The sequence below is a fragment of the Strigops habroptila genome, chromosome 15, assembly GCF_004027225.2.
Source record: "Strigops habroptila isolate Jane chromosome 15, bStrHab1.2.pri, whole genome shotgun sequence".
In the NCBI taxonomy this organism is placed as follows: Eukaryota; Metazoa; Chordata; class Aves; order Psittaciformes; family Psittacidae; genus Strigops; species Strigops habroptila.
The window spans coordinates 3,280,454-3,298,311 of record NC_044291.2 but is presented as its reverse complement, the minus strand read 5'-3'; the positions used below and the strand labels follow the sequence as shown (position 1 = coordinate 3,298,311).

At 53.2% G+C, this 17,858-nt stretch overlaps 2 protein-coding genes across 4 annotated transcripts in view; one reads left to right on the top strand and one right to left on the bottom strand.

Annotated features, from left to right (window-relative positions):
* Positions 1-8,003, bottom strand: OLFML2A (olfactomedin like 2A). Its single transcript, XM_030507354.1, has 8 exons — positions 7,500-8,003; positions 3,326-3,589; positions 3,055-3,162; positions 2,757-2,942; positions 2,286-2,547; positions 1,959-2,192; positions 1,668-1,853; positions 1-1,423 (listed from the first exon to the last, which is right to left on the bottom strand). Exons 1-8 carry the CDS (start codon positions 7,563-7,565, stop codon positions 822-824), a joined length of 1,908 nt encoding a protein of 635 aa, XP_030363214.1. The 5' UTR covers positions 7,566-8,003; the 3' UTR covers positions 1-821.
* A 126-nt stretch (positions 8,004-8,129) lies between these two features.
* NR6A1 (nuclear receptor subfamily 6 group A member 1) overlaps positions 8,130-17,858 on the top strand; it is an 85,936-nt gene continuing 76,207 nt past the window's right edge. For all 3 annotated transcript variants that reach the window (XM_030507351.1, XM_030507352.1, XM_030507350.1), the window contains exon 1: positions 8,130-8,343. In XM_030507351.1, coding sequence (XP_030363211.1) covers positions 8,277-8,343 — 67 coding nt within the window. In that variant the 5' untranslated portion in view covers positions 8,130-8,276. The remainder of the gene's footprint in view (positions 8,344-17,858) is intronic.

The window sequence follows — 17,858 nt, the reverse complement described above, 5'->3', positions numbered from 1 at the left end:
CTGGTTTCACATCTGTTATGTTTTTAATACTGTTCATGTCTAAAATGACCAAAACCAAGCCAAGCGCTCCCGACCCCTCATCCTCCCTTAGGCAGAGAGCAGCCAAGTGTCCGTCCTCCCTGCCCAGTGCTGAGTACAGGCAGGGTGCAAGCAGGGCACCCCAGCACTGCGGGCAGGCTGCTCTGTACCCACTGCCAGGAGAGGGGACTCAGCACAGCTCCGGTGAATGCATTTAAATAATAAGCTAATGAGCAGCAAAAGCAAAGGCGTCTTAATCACATCTCCTAAAATAGCAATCGGCGGCTGCTCCTCCTGCTCCAGCGGCGAGGGGGCCCTGCCCGCCCCGCGGCAGCTCTGCACAGGCCAGGGCACGGTGCCCAGCAGCCGGCACCGGGCTGTTAACGGCACTCACACCGCTGGCAGCCGGCAGCCAGGGTAAGCACGCAGCCAACACGGGCTGCAGCAGGCTGGGTGCAGCGCAGGCGGGTGCTCAGTGCGGTGGCACGGGGTGGGTGCTGCCGCGTTGCCGGCGGCACAGGCCCGGCTGCCTCCCGGTGCTGCGGGGACACAGAGCTGAGCTACTCTTCTGTGTCCCTGGGAAGGCAACGCTGGCCAAGCTGCCGGTGGCGGGGCAGCCCCATGGCCCCAGAGGCCACGTTGTCATGGGGGTGTCTGCTGGGGTGCGCTCACCTGCACCTCCTGCCCCGCAATACAGCGGGCACGGTGCAGGTGATGGGCACAGCGGATGGGGAGGGTTTTGGGGTGGAAGCCGGGCTCTTGCTGCACCCCTGTGCCCACCCTCCGTGTGCCCAGCCGGGCTCTCAGACCACGAAGCGGAGCCCATATGTCATCTGATGGCCGTTGTCCCACGCGTAAAGCACCTTCTCCTTGGGGTTGTAGTCGACCTGCGTAGTGAAGGCATACTGGTTGAGGAAGGGCAGCCGGAGCTCTGCCTCCGTGTCCGTGTGTGTGTCGAAGGCGTAGGAGATCTGCCCTTCCTTCTGGTTGTAGGTGTCCACAGCATAGAGGATGCCGCAGATGATGAAGCAGTTCCCATAGGCGTTGCGCTTCAGCCCCGTCTTCCAAGTGGTCTCCCTGCGCACCGAGAGGTCCCCGGGATCAAGCCTGCTCAGGACGATCACCTCCTGCTGCGAGTAGTCATAGTCCACGGAGGGGTAGATGACCCAGAGCCCGCTCTCATCCACAGCGAAGTCGATGTCCGAGTGGCCCCTCCACTTCCAGGGCGTCGTGTCCTCATACACCACATCATGGAGCTGCGCCCAGCCTGCCACGTACCGCTCCTTCAGGTCGTACTTGATGATGTTCTTGGTGAAGGCACGGTTATAGTAAAAGGCCCCCCGGTACACCACGTGCCCGGTGCCGATCCAGTTGTAGGGCAGCTTGTAGAGGTTGCTCCAGCGTCCTGCAAGCAAGCAAGACAGGCATTGAGACCCCTCACAGCACTGGGGTTCCACACATGATGGCCCAATTGTGCTGGCAGCAGCAGGGCACTTGTGTCCCCTTCACTGCCCCATCGGTGCTCCCCAGTGCAGGTCTCCATCAGCTGCCCACCACCCCAGGGCCCAGCACAGGCAGTGTTACATGGTGCTGGGCACCCCCCCAGGAGGAGCTGGGGTTCCTGTGCCCACTCAGCCACCAGCCCTCACCCTGCTTGAAGTTGTCGAGGCTCCTGAACTCCACCAAGCTGTTGCCATAGTAGTAGTTGGTGACGTAGATTCGGTCATCCTTGGCCGCTGGGTCCTTCATCCAGGCCCCCTCGTTGCGCCCATAGCTGTGGTGCTCCATGGGGGGCTCCACTGACTCGATGGTGCCTTCACACTCCACCTCTTTCACTGGATACCAAGGAGGAGAAGGAAGGCTTACCCCAGTCCTTCCCGCTGGCCATGGCTGCCAGGACCACCGGGGGGGTGCCCCCTCCCAGCCCCCTGCTCACCCACCTCTGTTTGGTGTTTCAGGGCCCCCAGTGCCGTCAGCCCCCTGCCCAAAGACGGTGGCAGGAGGGCTGCGGGCAGTGGTGCGGGGGGCCAGGGCTGTGCTGGGTGCAGCCATGGTGCTGGGCATGGTGGTCTCTGCCTGTGCAATGGCTTGGGCTGGGGTCTCCTCAGCTTGGGGATATGGGGGCTCCTTCTCTTCCTGTCGCTCTGGTGCTGCCACCCCCCTTGCTGGGCTCTCTGTGGGGGACAAGCCAGGGGGTCAGCGTGTTGTGGGGCAGCCCCTGGCCCTCTGCCTCAGCAGGAGGATCCCCTCTGACCCCTGGTACTCACCTCGGCTGCTGGCTGGCCCCTCCGCTGCTCCTGCCTGCTTGGCCTTGTAGTAAGTGATGCCTCGGACCACGGTTTGCTGGTGTGCTGACGGCTTGGGCTTGGGTGTAGGCTGTGACACCCCCCTGGCCTTTGGGTTATCCTTTTTGGGCTTCTCAGGCTTCAGCTGTTTCTCCTTGGGTGCTCGGGGGGGCGCCCTGTCCCCCAGTGCCTTGCGGGTGTTGGGGAACCGTCCTGCCTCCTTCTCTCGTCCTCCTGCTGTGTCCTGGGGGGCACAGCCCGGTTAGACCCCCTTCCTTCCCTCCCCTCCTGCCACGGTGCAGGGCAGTGGGCACAGCACCAGCCCTGGCTGCCGGCACCCTGATGCACTTGTGAGAGCTGCCAGCACCCACTGCAAGCCCCGGCGAGCTCAGCTCTGCCCCATGGCAGACGAACTTCAGTGGCATCAGCCATGCCTGCCAGGGCCCAGGGTACCTGTGCCTTGCTCTCGGGGATGGCAGCAGCGTCCTTCTGCAGCAGCTGGTAGCCCAAGTTGGAGATCTCCTTCTTGATGCTGATCATGATGTCGGAGTAGTTCTCGTAGCGTTTCATCTGGTCGGTGAGGTGCAGGACGCTCTCCTTCATGAAGTCATTCTCCCTGCTCAGGTTGGTCTTGATGGTCTGGAGGAGAAGAGAGGCTGGAGCCCTACTCAGGGAGCCCATGGCACCTACAGACACTCACAAGCAGACAGACAGGGCACGTTGTGGGACAGCGCCTGCTGAGCTCACTCACCTCCTCCAGCGTGTTCATCTGAGCCACCACCTTGTTGATGTAGGAGTGCACCTTCATCAGGTCCATGCTGTAGAGCGTTCCCTCCAGCAGGTCCACCATGGACTGCAGCTGCAGAGGGACAGTAGGGCTGGGGCATGGGGCAGGGCTGTGGATGGCCCCACATGTCTCCATCCCTGCTCACAGGAACCACACTGCTCCACTGCCCTGTGGGCCTGCAGGGGCAGGGATGGGGGGCATGGGGAGGATGTCTCCATCCCCATCCCACAGATACCTTGAAGAGCTCGGGTGCCTGCTTCTTCAGCTTCTCCATCTTCCACTCGTTCTCGCAGGGGTTGAGTGAGGAGGGGGGTGCGGTGCAGGAGCACTTGCAGTCGGCCCCCGAGCTCACCGTCTCCACCGTGTAGAAGTCCTCCACGCGCATGCTGCCGTTCCGGACGCGGCTGCACGCGTCCTTGCTGAGCGGCCGCAGGATGCACTTGCAGCGGCAGTCGGAGCCCTCCGAGGTCATCCGGACCTGGTCCGCCTCACCCAGTGCCTGCAAGGGGGGCACACGCTGCAGTGGGGTGGCCACTGAGCCCGGTGGCCTGCCCGGGAGCCCTATAGGACCCCGCTGACCCCAGCAAGCCACCACAGCCCCCTCACTGCCGCTGGGGCTCTCAGCCATGCCCCAAGGAGCACAGGGCATTGTCTTGCCCAGAGCACCCCGTCCCATCACCCTGCACTTGGGTAACGGTGACAAAACCCAGGCAGCCACTTGTCCCCGCGGCCACCAGAGCATTTTGTGCCCCACATACACTGGCCCCATTTCTGTAGCTGTTACCCAGCCTCCAGCAATACGCAAGTGAGCAGGGACAGTGTCAAGGAGACCCAGAAGCGCCTCTGTTCCCCCGCGCCCACAGCCCCGAGCCCACACAGGGTCTGTTGTTCATGGTGACATGCAGCCACCTCGGGGTGAGCTCAGCCCCTCCAGACTCCCGCAATGGCCTGAGGCACACACTCAAGGACTCCCTTGTTTCCACACATGGCCCTGACTCACGCTACGGAGCCCAGGGTGCTTTTTGGCTGGTTTCTGCAGATAAGGAACCATTCTTCCCTCTCCCTGTTGTGCTTGGGAACAAGGCTGTGGCTCAGCCTGCCCGATGGGATGGGAGCAATGTCCCACTCACCCCCTGCCACCACTGTGCACCCATGGGGAACATCCAGGCTGGCAGGGAGCACAGCCGGGCTGCACTGGGTGCCCTATGGCTGGAGATGCGCCTGCTCTGAACACCCGGGAGGGTGGGAGAAAGGGGAGAGGCAGCGGGTGACCCCGGAGGGAGACGGCTCTGCCCGCGGGGACTCTGACTCACCCTGGGAAACAGAATGGTGGCAGAGCTGGGAAACGAGTTCAGCTCTGGCTGTCCCATCCTCCCTGGAGCACAGCGCAGCGTGGGAAAGGGCAGAGGCCCACAGGGCTGATGTCCTGCCTGCGGGCAGCACCCAGGCCATGCAGGCACCATCCTTCCCACGCCCAACCGGGATGATGTGCTGGTGGCACCCGGCAGCGGCTCTCCCTGGGGACCCCCAGCTCCCCACAGCCCCACAGGTGGGGCCAGGGGCTCCCATTCCTAAAAGGGGCAGCAAAACCTCCTGTATTTTGCATTTCAAAAAAGGCTCTCTCTTTCAAAGGGAAACGAAGGTCCTGCTGGCTGGGAGGAAAACACCAGGCGGCCAAGAGGGCTGTAAATTGAACAGGATCTAATCAAGCTCTCAGCAGGGAGCAGCAGCAGGGAGCAGGACTCTGTCCCCAACACCACCTCTCTAGGCTCTCCTCCCTGGGCCCCCTGACCTCCCCATGGCCATGCTGGTGCTTGTGCAAACAGGCCAGATGATTCACAGCCTGGACATTAGCTGCTGGCCCCTCCATGCACACCCAGGCAGCTCCCCGGTCCCGGGCTGTTGTCCTTGCCACCAGCTCTGTCCCTCCATGTGCATGGCACTATATGACCCTCATGGGAGCCCTGCACAAGGTCCTGGTGTGCCCCATGGGACCCCCACTTGAGTTCCCAGTTGGGGTCCCCTGTTGCCACCAACACCCCAAGCTGGCGAAGCTACCACCCAGGATATGCTGCGATCCCGCCTGCCGTCAGCGCGTTCCGCAGGGAAGGGCTGCAGCTGCCTGCGCTGGAAGCTCATTCCCATGGGAGCAGGGCGCGTTCCCTCCCACCACCCTTGGCAGCGCTCGGTGGGAGGCACGGCTGGTGCGGAGGCCCCGCGCGTCCCACTGAGGTGGGGTGCGAGTGGGCTGGAGCAAATGCACCCGAGCAGCCCTATCGGCGGCTGTTTACACTGCGCAGGGCATGGGGGGCCAGCAAACGGAGGCTCCCCCACAGCACGAAGGGGCAACCTCTTCCCAGGGACTTCCCAGTTCAAGCCGTTTCCCTCCCGTGCCCCAGCGACGCGCCTTCCTGCACAAGAGCCGGGGCAGCCTTCACGTGAGGTAGTAACATTAAACCTCGTTCTGCCTTTTAAACAGCTTCCTTAAACAGGAACCGTATGTTCTATTTATACAGAACAGGCTATAAACAAGGAAGTCTTAATAAAAAAGGCTCCTGCATGGTCTATTCCATGAGGGTCACCCCAGCTCATGCATTGGCTGGGGATCCTTCATCAGCGTGTGCCTGGCTGTGCCCCAACCCTGCGAGGGACAGCCTGCACCCCTGGCACCCATGGGACCTGCTCCCCAACAGCGTGTGGGTGGGTTGGGACATGGGTGTGCAGGGCAGCCCCTGCTGAAGGCTGCACTTACTGCTCAGGGTGGGAATCCGACGGCTCCCTAAGAAACCTCCATGTGGGCTGCTGCCCATGGAGTCTCCAGGTGGATCTTTCCCTGAATCCCTCTGCTCACTGCAGACCCCAGCCCAGGGTGCAGGCACGTTGGGTTTGACGCTGCTCTGGAGCTGGGTCCCAGCTCAGTGCTGGGCTGCACACCCACGGCTGGTGTTGGATAGCATCCCAGTGCTTTGCCGAGGGCTTCCTCACTCCCAGTTTTACGAGCTGGGTAATTTTCCCAGCGCTGCCGTTTCTCAGCCCTCTTGCAAGAGCGTCCGTGTGAGCACTGAGTTTGTGCCATTATTTGGAGAGAGTGGGACCTTTGACAATGAACCTTGGCCAGCTCTTAAGCTGTCCTTTGACTGCTGCCAGAGAACTTGTCTCGGAGGAAAAAACGCTGTGTTGATAAGCACGCTGCCGCGCAGCGTGCCTCTTGCACAGCTGCTGCGAGGCATGTCCCCGTCACAGGAGGGAAACCATGTCACCCTCCTCTTCCTCCTCCTCCTCCCTGGCTTGGCACAACACGTTGAACACGTTCTGCAGCACTGGGAGCTGAGGCAGAGCCGTGGCTGATGGCGGCCAGGCTCTGGGTGCTGGCACTGCTTGGCTGTCCTGTGTTGGTCATGGTGACACGACCATGCGAATCGCTCATGCGGCACACAAATGCCCATCGATGGGATCTCATTCCTATGGCAAGAACTGAAAAAAAACCCTTCAAGCACAGCAGGCAGCACCTGCACAGTGGGAGGGAAGGATGGAGGAGGTGACAATGCTGCACGGGTCCTTAGGCTGCGAACCCCAGTGTCTTTCAGACAGTATCACCCTAAAACCTTGCTGGGAACCCAGCACAGAGCTCTCCCGGGCACCGCTCCCAAAACAGCCGCTGCAAACAACAGCTGTGTTCTCATCTTATTCCATTAAATGACTGGGAAAATCTTGACTTTTGAACGCTTCGGTGATCCCGGCATCAGCGCCCTTCCTCCCTGCGTGCTGCTCCCACCACCTTCCCTCGAGCTGGTCCCAATGTCCCAGCTGCAGCCGCTGATCCCGCAGGATAGCAGCCGTGGGGATGCCTGGATCTGAGGGCTCCGGGCTCCCACCCGCTGCACGTCCCGCTCCCGCGCTCCTCTCACCTCCACGGGGCAAGCCTCATCGGGGCTGTTCTTCCTGGCACGGAGACGCTCATTACAGAGCCCATCACCGCAGCGCCGGGGCTTGGGCACCTTCCAACCCACCAGACACGCTCGCAGCCTGAAACTCTCCCTACGCTGAAACCCCCGCAGCGCAGGGAGCGCCAGCACCAAAACCGCACCGGCCTTTCCCGGGGAGTACTCCCGCTCCGCACCAGGGACGGCACCGGGGGGTCTGCCCGTTCCCCCGGCGGGGCCGCTGCCGACCCGCGGAGCTCGGCGGGTCTGTTCCTCCAGGAAAGCCCCGTCCGAGCGAGGAGCTCCGGCCCAGCGCACGGTCCGCGGTCCTCCGCGCAGGTTGCGGTGCCGGTGCCAGCCCGGAGCGGGGTTCCCGCCGCCCGCCCTGCCCGCAGGGTGCCGGGGTGCGCGGGGACCCCCTCCCGTTCCGCTTTGGGACCCCCCCTGGAGCCCGCCCGGTCCCGGTGCCGGTCCGTCGGTGCTTACCGTGGCGGCGCCGCGCGCCGCGGCCAGCGCCGGGAGCAGCAGCGCCGGGAGCAGCAGCACCCGCATGGCGAGAGCGGCGCCGCGCGCCCGCACCGAGCGCCCGCTCCGCCCGTCCCGTCCCGCCCCGCTCCGCTCCGCCTGGTCCCGGCCCGGCGGCGGCACCGGCCCCAGGAGCGGCGCCGCGACGGCGGGGGCGGTGCGGTCCCACCCGGGCGGAGCTGGCCGGTGCCCGCCCCGGGGCGGTCCGGGCTTTCACTGTATCGGGGCTGGCTGCTAGCCTGGACTGGGCTGGCGGGTACCGCGGGCTGCCCACTGCCCCCTTCCCGGACCGGCCGGTCCCCTCAGCTACCGAGGCAGGTGCCCGTCCGGACCGTCCTCGGGGCTGTCCGGATCCCGTAGCGCGCTGGGGCAGCGCTGCGGGCTCGGGCAGCGGGAGCCCCCTAGCGCCCCGCCGGGCCCGGTGCGAGCCAGAGACGCGGCTCCTGCTCCGGGGCGGGCGGCGGCGCGGAGCCCACCGGGGCGGGGCGGGCGGTGCCGGGCGGTGCCGGCAGGGGGCGGTGCCGGGGGCGGTGCCTCCCCGCGGGTACATCCGGGCGGCGCGCACGGACTACGCTTCCCGTCGTGCCCCGCGGCAGGGCGGGGCGGCCCCGGCCCGGCCCGGCCCGAGCGCGGCGTCCGCAGCGGCGGCTCTGGCTGTCAGCAGCGCCCGGAGCGGCCATGGGGCAGCGCGGCCGCCGGGGCCCCTGAGACCCGCCGCGCCGCGGCCCCGGCGCCGCCATGGAGCTGGAGCCGCCCGCAGAACTCCCGGAGCCCCGCGCTGCCGCTAAGGGACCGCCCCGCAACGGTGAGTGGAGCGCGGGGTCCGGCCCGGCCCGGCCCGGCCACCCTTTGGGGTTAGGGGTATGGGGGGGTTCCGTATGGCGCGGGTGACGCGCCGGGGCGCGCTGCCGGCGGTACCGGGGCGTTCCGCTTTCCGCCTCTCGGCCACCCCACCGGGTGCGGCGGGGCTCGGGGGCTCCCGGCGGCCGCGGCTTTCCGCGGTCGTGGGGCACAACAAAGGGCCGCGGCCGGCGCGCTGCCCGCCCTGCCCACCGCCCGTCCCCGCTGTCAGGGCCGCCGCCGTCCCGCTCGGAGAGCGCCGGGGCTCCGCGGGGCGGGCGTGGACACTCGGGGCTCTCCCCGGCTTGCGGCGGGTCCCCTCGTCGGATAAGAGCTGTTCCCCGCTGATTCGCCTGCTTGCTCCCCGCGAAGTGTGCGGTTTGCCCCTTAAACGTTCCGTGTGGCGGCTCCCGGTGGTCACCGCGCCGGTGCTGCCCCGGTTCGCTGTGCCCGTGCTGCCGGCTCCGTCCCGCTGCCGGCACCCCCAGAACGGGCGTTTGGCCGGCGCGGGTGCCTCTGCCCGGGCCGCTTTGGGACACTTCACACTCCCAGCGTGCGGATACCGCATCTGCACTTGAATGTCCCTGCCAACCTTTGTGGTTTGCAATTGCATTTTACCATCTCAAGCTACCCTTTTCTACAAAGGATTTGCTCAGACAAAAGAAGCTCCTTATCAGGCAGCACCCCTGGCATTTGCTGGGTGCCGGCATTCCCAAAACGTACCCTTTTCTCTAATCACCAGCGCTGCCTATCTCTGTAATTACCCTAAAATGTAGCTTTAAGTTGTGAGGCTGCTAGAAACGCTTTAATCCTCTCTTAACCAGATGTCCAATTGGATGAAAGATACTTTTAATCCGTAATACTTTTTGAACTTTCTGACTTAATTTGGGAAGTGTCTGATGCTTTGGTGTCCTTAATAACGCAATATTCGTGGTTTGTCTGCACATACTGTTTTCCCGCACAGAAACATAGGGTTTTGCGGGAATATCTTTCAATTCATCAGATTAGTTGTAAGTTACTTTCATGTCTTATATAGCTCTCTCAAGTGATAGATGTTGTACCTGTGGCTGCGGTTAGTCTCCTGAATGGATGATGTAACAACCTTTTACTATTTTGCCTTCAAAAACGTGAAATACTGGCGTGGTGTTGAGACACTGCGTGACCTTCAGTCCTTCTAAAGCCTCCAGCAGCAGGGGGAGGAGCAGCAAAGATTGGCTTCTTACTTTGTTGGCTTATAAAATATCTGCAAATGGCAATGGCAAATAAAGACTCTTTAATGTTTCCTCTTTTTAGGGAGGATTCATAGCACTTTTGATACCCTGAGGTACAGCGTCTTCATTACAAAACCAGCTAAAACTGTATGACATGTACGTAGCTACAGAGGGGATTATAATCCTACTTTTAGATACATAAATATTCTTGGTGGCTGTGTTAAAATCATTAATGAACTTAAGCTCTGCACGTGGCTTCTGTGTTAACCCAGAGTAAACTGCTGCAAGTTTATTGGCGTCTTCAGTGAAAGAGCCTCAGGATCACTTTGAAATGCAGTTACAGATTTCATTTTGGCAGTTACGGGCAATTGCAACCTCATTATTTAAGGGGAGCATTTGACATTCTTATATTCTAAGATGATGGTTTTCCCTTACCAATTTCAGTACGTCCCCTTTCATGTAAAAAATTTTGCCGTCGAGCAAATCAATGAGTAAAATGCATTATTTTAAATCACTTCATTAAGGCATTAATTTTTCCTGCACTATTAGCAGTTATTTCTCAACATGGTGCAATTTCAGATGAGTTTCCCCATAGCTTCAGTTGGTATCTGTTTCCTCTGAATGAAACAGGGTGGCTTTTACACAGTTTTAATGATTTTATGCTTTAACTAAAATAGTGACAAAGAAGGTTATCTAGAATTAAGGTATCATCTTTGGATACTTTGGTGTGTAGTATGGTCTTGGAAGACTGATCTAAGTATCAGGAAACTACTTGAATTTTGTGTTCCCTTAAAATGAGCAGAGTTTCAGATAGGCAGATTACTGATCTGGATGAACTTCATACCAGAGAGAAGAGAAAAGTTGCGAGAGCACAAAGAATGCAAGGTTTTCAAAGAAAAATCCCATTGCTTGCATCCCTTCCCTTTTCCACAGCGCTCTCAAACTTTACTGGCACACACTGACATTTTTAGTGGTTTTTTATGCTTGATTGCTTTGCATCTGATGAGATAAGCCTTTGCTTAACAAAGACTATTTCATTGATATAGTTAGGTCTTGGTTTACTTGCTATAAACATTTCTTTGAAGATTTAGGAAGAAAAACAAATCGAGTTGTTGAATGGCAATGCTGCTAAAGTCAAATGTCTCTGAATAAACAAGAAGCTACAGTGTTATTTTGATTCAGTGTTGGCTTGTTGAATGTGGAATGCTCTTGCTTTTGTAAATAGTAATAGAGAATAATAAATAACAGAATTTTAAGCTATGATGGGAAATAAGACTTGTAATTTAGGAAGAACTTAATTCCTTTGTTTGATTTGATGGTAAGAGGGGGGAAAAATACCTCTCTGTAAAGTTGGAATTTGGTATTGATGGCTTCTGTAGATCATTAATGAGGAAAATGGGTTTATGCATGCCTTTTTGTACTAAAACCAGGACTAGCAGTGTATGTTCAGCAGATGCAGTTTGTGATGTGACACTGCAACAGGATTTTTCCCCCACTTTGCTATAAAACAGTATAAAGATACTGTATCATAGAAAATTAGGGAAATTTTCCATCTAGGAGATTTATTTCTGGATTGTTGGGAAGCAATAGTCATCCTTCTGTCCTGTCTCTGGCAAGTCATTTGTGGTATCTTTTTTTTTAATGGGGGGAATGTGCAAGCAGTTTATTGAATTACTGTTTGACTCTTACATGGTAGTAGCTTTGAACAGATGCATTTACACTAGCATTCTCTGGGAATGAGAGCACAGTTTATCCTGTTGATAAACTGCCTATTTAAATAAGGCCTTCAGCAGTGTAATCTGGTAATTCTAATTAAGTCATTTACATAAAGAATTGGCCCAGGGTTTCATCAGATGGTTGCTGGTGAGTTGAAATGCATTCTTTCCCTCCAGCTGTATTAAACTAGCCTTTTGATCCTTTCCTCTTTTTTTTTTTTTTAGCCTTTAAGCCAGAGTGGTTATCACTTTGCAGAGTTAATTGAGAAAGGGAAGTTGGGGGACAAGAGGACCCTTCGAGGTTTAGCTTTAGTCTTAATTATTACAGTTCTAATTACCTAATTAGAAGACTTTCAGATTTTGTGTTGATAAAAATGATTCTGTACAGGTTTTGTTGCAAAGAGGAAATACACCAGTGATAGGCTAGCTTCAGTGAAGTTCTTTATTGGTAAATGATTACCAATAACTTATCTTGAAAGCAGTATATGTCTGGAGTATCTGAATTCTACTCCAGCTCCTCGATAAGGAGGTTTCATTTACAAAGGGTGGACCCCATGTCCTTCAGAGAGCATAAGTTACATGTCTGCCTTCCGTTGCCTAACCATCCCTGTTACAGGCTTCTATAGGTGGTGAAATTTAGACTTGGAGAAATGTCTGGTCAGTGTGAAGGATTACTATTTTTTTTAAGCCCTTTTCCCCTTTGTGGATGCATCAGGAAAAAAATTGATCAAAATTTGCCATGGCTCTAATGCCAGGCTGATTACAAACTGCTGCGATGTCCTTGCCTGGAAATATCTCTCAGCCGAAAATGTATATTTTTCGTGGAAATTTAAACTGGAATTGTGAAGCCTCTGGGACTAAATCTCCAAATTCTCTTGTCAGAGAAAACCCCATCAGTTATTCCAGCAGGAGATAGGAATTGCAGTGGTGTCATGTATTTCTAAAGATGTATGTTGTGCTCAAGTCAGTGTAGTGAATTCTCTGTACTGCTAACTTTATGAAACTGTAAATGAGCACAGTGCTCCTATAAACATTAGGGTTTATCCTGCTTAGTTGCTGCTGACTCTGGCACTACTGAGAAGCACACGGTTTATCTGTGGGAATTGTTCTGGAGCCCTCAGATCCTGAAGCCAAGTGATTAAATGATCGCTGTCGTGGTTGTAGTAAAAATCTGAAAAGAACTTCTGGTCTCTGAAAGTTCTGCCAAACACCATCTCGTCTTCCAAAAATCCCTTCATTCAGTCTCACAGCTGTAACTTGACTGTTTTATGTTGTTTGGCAATACAAAGAATTATTCTGAAGTATATTGTTACTTCAGATGTCTTGAGTATGCTTTCGCCAGGAGACTCCATATCCTGTGTGCATGTTCTGTCAACAGCTGTAAAGAAATGCCCTTTCTGTGGCTCACAGCCTGCAAATAACGTAATGTAATATGGCATTCTCGGTTACTGGGGCTTTGGTTTAAGATGGGTAACTGTTCAGCTGAGATCTTGGCTTATTTTGCAGTAGAATGTAAGCTCAGGGCTTGGTTTATTTAAGAGTCTTTGGCTTTTTTCACAGTCAGGTCTGGGTGTCCATTCAGCAGAGGTTGGGATTGCTTTGCTCAGCCTGCACTGAGTGGCTTAGGTATTAGAAGAACTTGGTTTTGCTCTCTGCATATGACTACCTTATTCATGGGAGCGCCCAGATACGTTGTGATAGTTTCTGTGTACTTACCTACACAAAAGGGTTTTATAGGGGTAGTGCAATATTGAACACAGACAGAAGCATCCAGCTTCTTCCAAGCAGGCTCTGTCAAGGTGGTGTTCAGCAGGGACGAGGAAGGTGCTTTCTCTCTCTCATAGAATCATAGAGTCAGTGAGGTTGGAAAAGACCTTTAAGATCATCAAGTCCAACTGTTACCCCAGGACTGCCAAGCCCATCACTAAACCATGTCACTAAGGGCAAACTGGTCTCCCCTCACGGTCTCCCGCCATGGCTGCCCCTGCTCTCCCCTCATGATCTCCTGCCATGGCTGCCCCTCCCTGCCTCTGCTACAGCTGGGCTGTATTTGCCACTGCAGTTCCATACCAGTTTGTCATATTTACTTACAGCATCTGTATGATGGTTCTAAAGGCTCGAGTCTTTTCTACACACAGCAAAGCTAGAATTGGTAGCAGGAAGAGCTTTTCCTGGTAGTACTGGTTGAAATTCCAGCAGTAGAGCTCCGGTTTTGTGATCCTCTCCTGCAGCTCGCAGCCCTGGGGTGGAACACTGATTCAGGTAATGTTTTGTGGTGTCAGACTAATCAACTTTCTTGAACACATAAAAGCTAACTGGTATTTTGTTAATTACATTGTCTGATTTTTCAAATGAGAAGTCTGTGCTAACTGTAAGATGCTTGGAGATGCGTAAAACTGTGGTGGGTGTATGTTGATTCCAGTGCAAACTGGGAATTCATAGCTTAGTCTCTTCATTGCTGCCTCATTAGACACTCTTAGTTGGTGTTTGTCAGCCAGAATGCTCTTCTGAGCTTCAGAGTTTGATGGGCTTTTTCCCCCCTTGAAAGTGTGCATATGTGTCTAGAAGCTCCCACCAAAATGGGTCTTTTTCCATTTCAGTTACAAAATGGAAGATAACTGAGGAAGCCTGCATTTGGTGCAAGAGTTTGCCACTACCTGTATGCAGCAGCAAGCTCACAGTGTAGTTACTGCCTCCTGCTTTGCTTGCTGGCTTTGTGAAGCTTTTTTAGCCCACTTGTATTTTCCTGCATACCTGCTACGTGCGGTATGGGGCTGTCACCTTAACACTTGAGCTGACCTTTAGTGTTTCACTTTGATTTACATAGGGCCTCTGCTCAGTGAACTGTCCCTATCACAGGATGATATCCATAAAAATGACACTTCCTTGTCTTAAAAAAAATCCTCAGGCCCATTGGAGACATGTGAAAAGGACACCCAGCAGGAAGAGAGGCCCATGGCTCGAAATATTCATCAATCATTTTCCTGGCACCAGGAAACCAATCAACTGTTCTAAGAGGTAGAGCGTAATCAATCACAGAATGTGGGAAACGGGGATCAGTGGCCCTACCAAAAATGTTCCTTCATGTTGACAGAAGGAAAAAGTGTTGTGTTTGTGCTTAGTCACTAGTAGTAACTAAGACCCTTGGTATAATGGATTCTGTCTTCTGTGAAAGACAATCTGTGAAGAAAACTGATGTTGTACAGGCAACTTAAGCTTGAACTAAAGATTTTTGTTTCCAGTGATGTTGAGCTATGTTTTGGTTGGAGATTTTTTTTTTCTTTACCTTTCTGTAGCTGACAGGTGATGGTTTTGTTTCCTGTTCCCAAACCTCTGTGTTCTGTAAGTGGCCAGTACAGCAGCATGATGGCTTTATCTAGAGGACCAGACTTTTAAAATACTGCGCTTTCTTCATGAAACAACTTAAGTTTGAAAGAGCTTCTATTGCAAACTGGTAAAAATACATATGGGTTACCCAATAATAAGTAATCAGTAGTTGTCAATATCTGTAGGATATTTTATTGTAGCAAATGGATAGGGGTTATTTGAGTTCTTATTTTCTAGTAAGATGCTATAAATTGGAACAAGAGAGTTGTCTGTAATTTTGTTCTTTCTATGGAAAACTCTGCAATAGCTGTTACATAAGAAATGCCACAATATTTATGGCAAAATAATTGGCAAGTAGATTGCTAGAATTCCTTCCCCAGGAAAACACTTCTTGACAGGAAATAAGAGGCTTTGAGCTAATGGCCTGGCTTGGCATTGCTTTGCTGATGCCTGATCTGAATGTGGTGGCTTGGGTAGCTGAGGGTGATCACAGAGGCAGTGCTACCCCTGGGTTGGCTGCTGGCTTTGAGGTGTTTCTGGGTGCTGCTTCTGGTGATGCTTTCCACTCTAATGTGTTTAGTAGGGCGTGACACTAATTTGGCTGCGTGGTTCAAGTGCTACGTCTTTATTTTCTGTTATTGATAGCTACAGACATTTGAAACAAATGCTGTAACTTTAAAATGGCCAGCCTCTTCTGACCTGGCTTCATGGAAAAGGTGTCAGGACTTCAGCGACTTGCGTCAAACATGAAGTGCATTTTCCTGGCATATAGCAGCCTTCTGCAAAACACCTTTGGAACAACACTTACTGTTCCAGTGCATCCTGTAACTGCCAAGGAGCATTTCTAACCCTTAAAACTTGAGAAACGCTACATCAGAAATACTCTTGACTTAATTTTTTAAAAGTTTCTTAAATCCTAGTGTTTAATACACATCTTTAAATGACACGCTGGGGTGGTTTATTAGGCATAGCAAGTCTCAGAGCATGTGGATGTAGCTGGCAGGTGCCAGAGGTGAGCCAGCACACCCTGCTATGGTTGTCTCAAGTATTAAAAATAGTTGGTCTGCAATGCATGTGCGTAACAGTTAATGAATGAGATTGCCAGCTGCTCTTAAACGCTTAGGACAAAACCCCCAAATCCTGGTTAGTAATTAAAAGCTTTGAAATGACCTTGAATCTAAAGCTGTCTTGAAGTAAATTTATAACTTCTCTCTGTTGCAAAAGCAGTTGGGTACAACAGCGTACTGTGCTGTTTGGTGAAATGTTTCATGGCAGCCTTGAATGAACACTGAAGATGAGAAATGATCAGCATGCAGCCGAGGCACAAAATGGCCATGTGGGATGTTTGCAAGTACATATCTAAAAAAAAAATTAAATTAAAAAATAAAATGTATTTCTACACGTAGAAATAACCAAAGGACAGAACTGCATGCTCACACCTCACTGCTGGGAGTTTATTTTTTGTTTTAGAGACTTACTGTAATAGCTTACCCTGCTTAAATATCCAGCTGGATTTCTCATTAATATCTGTTTTTGAAAAACTCCCTTTTTTCATAGTCAGTGAGGGTAAAAAGTTACGTTTTACCCTTTTGTAAGTGTATGAATTTAAACAGCTTCAGCTCTACTGCCAAGAGAGTACCATTAGTGTGGGCTGTTGCTCTGAAAGGGTGCTCTTCTAACTCTGCAGCTTTCTTATAGAGCTAGTGATAATCTTTGAGGTTTTTTTCAGTTCAGCACTAGTCTGGTCTAAAATGATGTTGAAACTCTCTTTCTTAGACTCTTCTTGAGCTCTGGCTTTTCGGGTAGAACCTTGATTATTAGGGATTTTGAAACTTTTTCTTGTAAAAATTGTCCTATTTGTCAGTAAGGAGGGTAACACCCTACAGCTCAAAATGCTAAACTACTAGGGGTAAGCCATAATGTATACACCAATCTTTCTCCTATATCGAGGAGGTTTATCCACTTAAGTATCATAGCTTAAAAATGGAGGCTTTACATGAAGTAAGCTTAAGTGAAATCTGGAGTGGAGCATGCGAAAGCTCCCTTGTAGGTGTTCCTGAGCTTGCCTTGTGCAGCCAGGCCCTGGCCAGTGCACTGGGGCAGTGCTACAGCCAGCCTCATCTTATTCATTCCACTAAAGATCAGGTCACATAGGGATTGTTTTTTTTCTTTAGCAGAGTAAGATGTTTTCAAGCTCGGACACGGTTTGTGGTTGGGGCGCAGTAGGCTCGTGCTCAAATGACAAGCCTTACCCCACACCGCTGGCCAAGCAGAACGTGGCCATCTGTGAAACGTGACAGTGATGAACAGCAGGGAGTGCCTAGGTGGGAGTGTTCTCATTCTGTTTTCTAGAGTGAATAATTTCTAATTAACATATGAGGTGAGAACTCGAGAGTCCCTGGTTCATAAGGATGAAGATGTCAAGTGGTGTTGAGACAGTTGCCAGAGAAATATTATCAGAACAAATGTGGGCTGTGGTGGCCTTCTGCCCTGCACTTCGCAGGGCAAGTTTGGCAAGCACTGCAGGAGTGGAATAAGTGAAGGGAGGTTAAACACTGATGGAAACTGGCAGAGCTGCTGGGTGCTTATCTGCTGCTTTTTCATTGATTTTCTTTTTTCTTAATTCAGTGGACATGTCTGAACTGAAACTGTGCCAGTTGTCTGCAGTGACTTGTTCTCTTCCTTGTTTGAAGCTGAGAATGCTTTAAACAAGCCAAGGAACAAACTGTGACTGTATTCTTGAGGGTGTACCTACAGTAGTTCATTGCCATGCTTATGTCTTGTCCTGGCTTGGCTGGATGGTCTGAAGCATGGAATGGCCTTGCAGACAGAGAGCAGTCCTGATGGTAGCACTGAGTGATGCCTTCCTGAGGACTGCTATACTGTACATCCTCCTGCAAAGCGACAGGAATACAAGTTCCTGACAGGTCTTATCACAGGGATTAAAAATTAAGCTACAACTTTAAAAGCACGTTAATATTTGTTGTGACTCTAACCAGCTGAAATGTACTCTCCTTGTGCTGAGAGGCTTTGCAGATGAGCATGCTACAGTTTAGGTAGCTGGAAGGCTCACGTGGATCCCCAAGCAGATAAGATGGAGTACTGAATCTCTTTCCTCACCCCTGTGCAAGACTAGCATCAGCCTGAATAGGCCCTCAGATGAAATATTGCCTGACTTCTTTTAATGTGATTCACAGCCCATTGAAATCACTGCCTTTCTGTAGTGC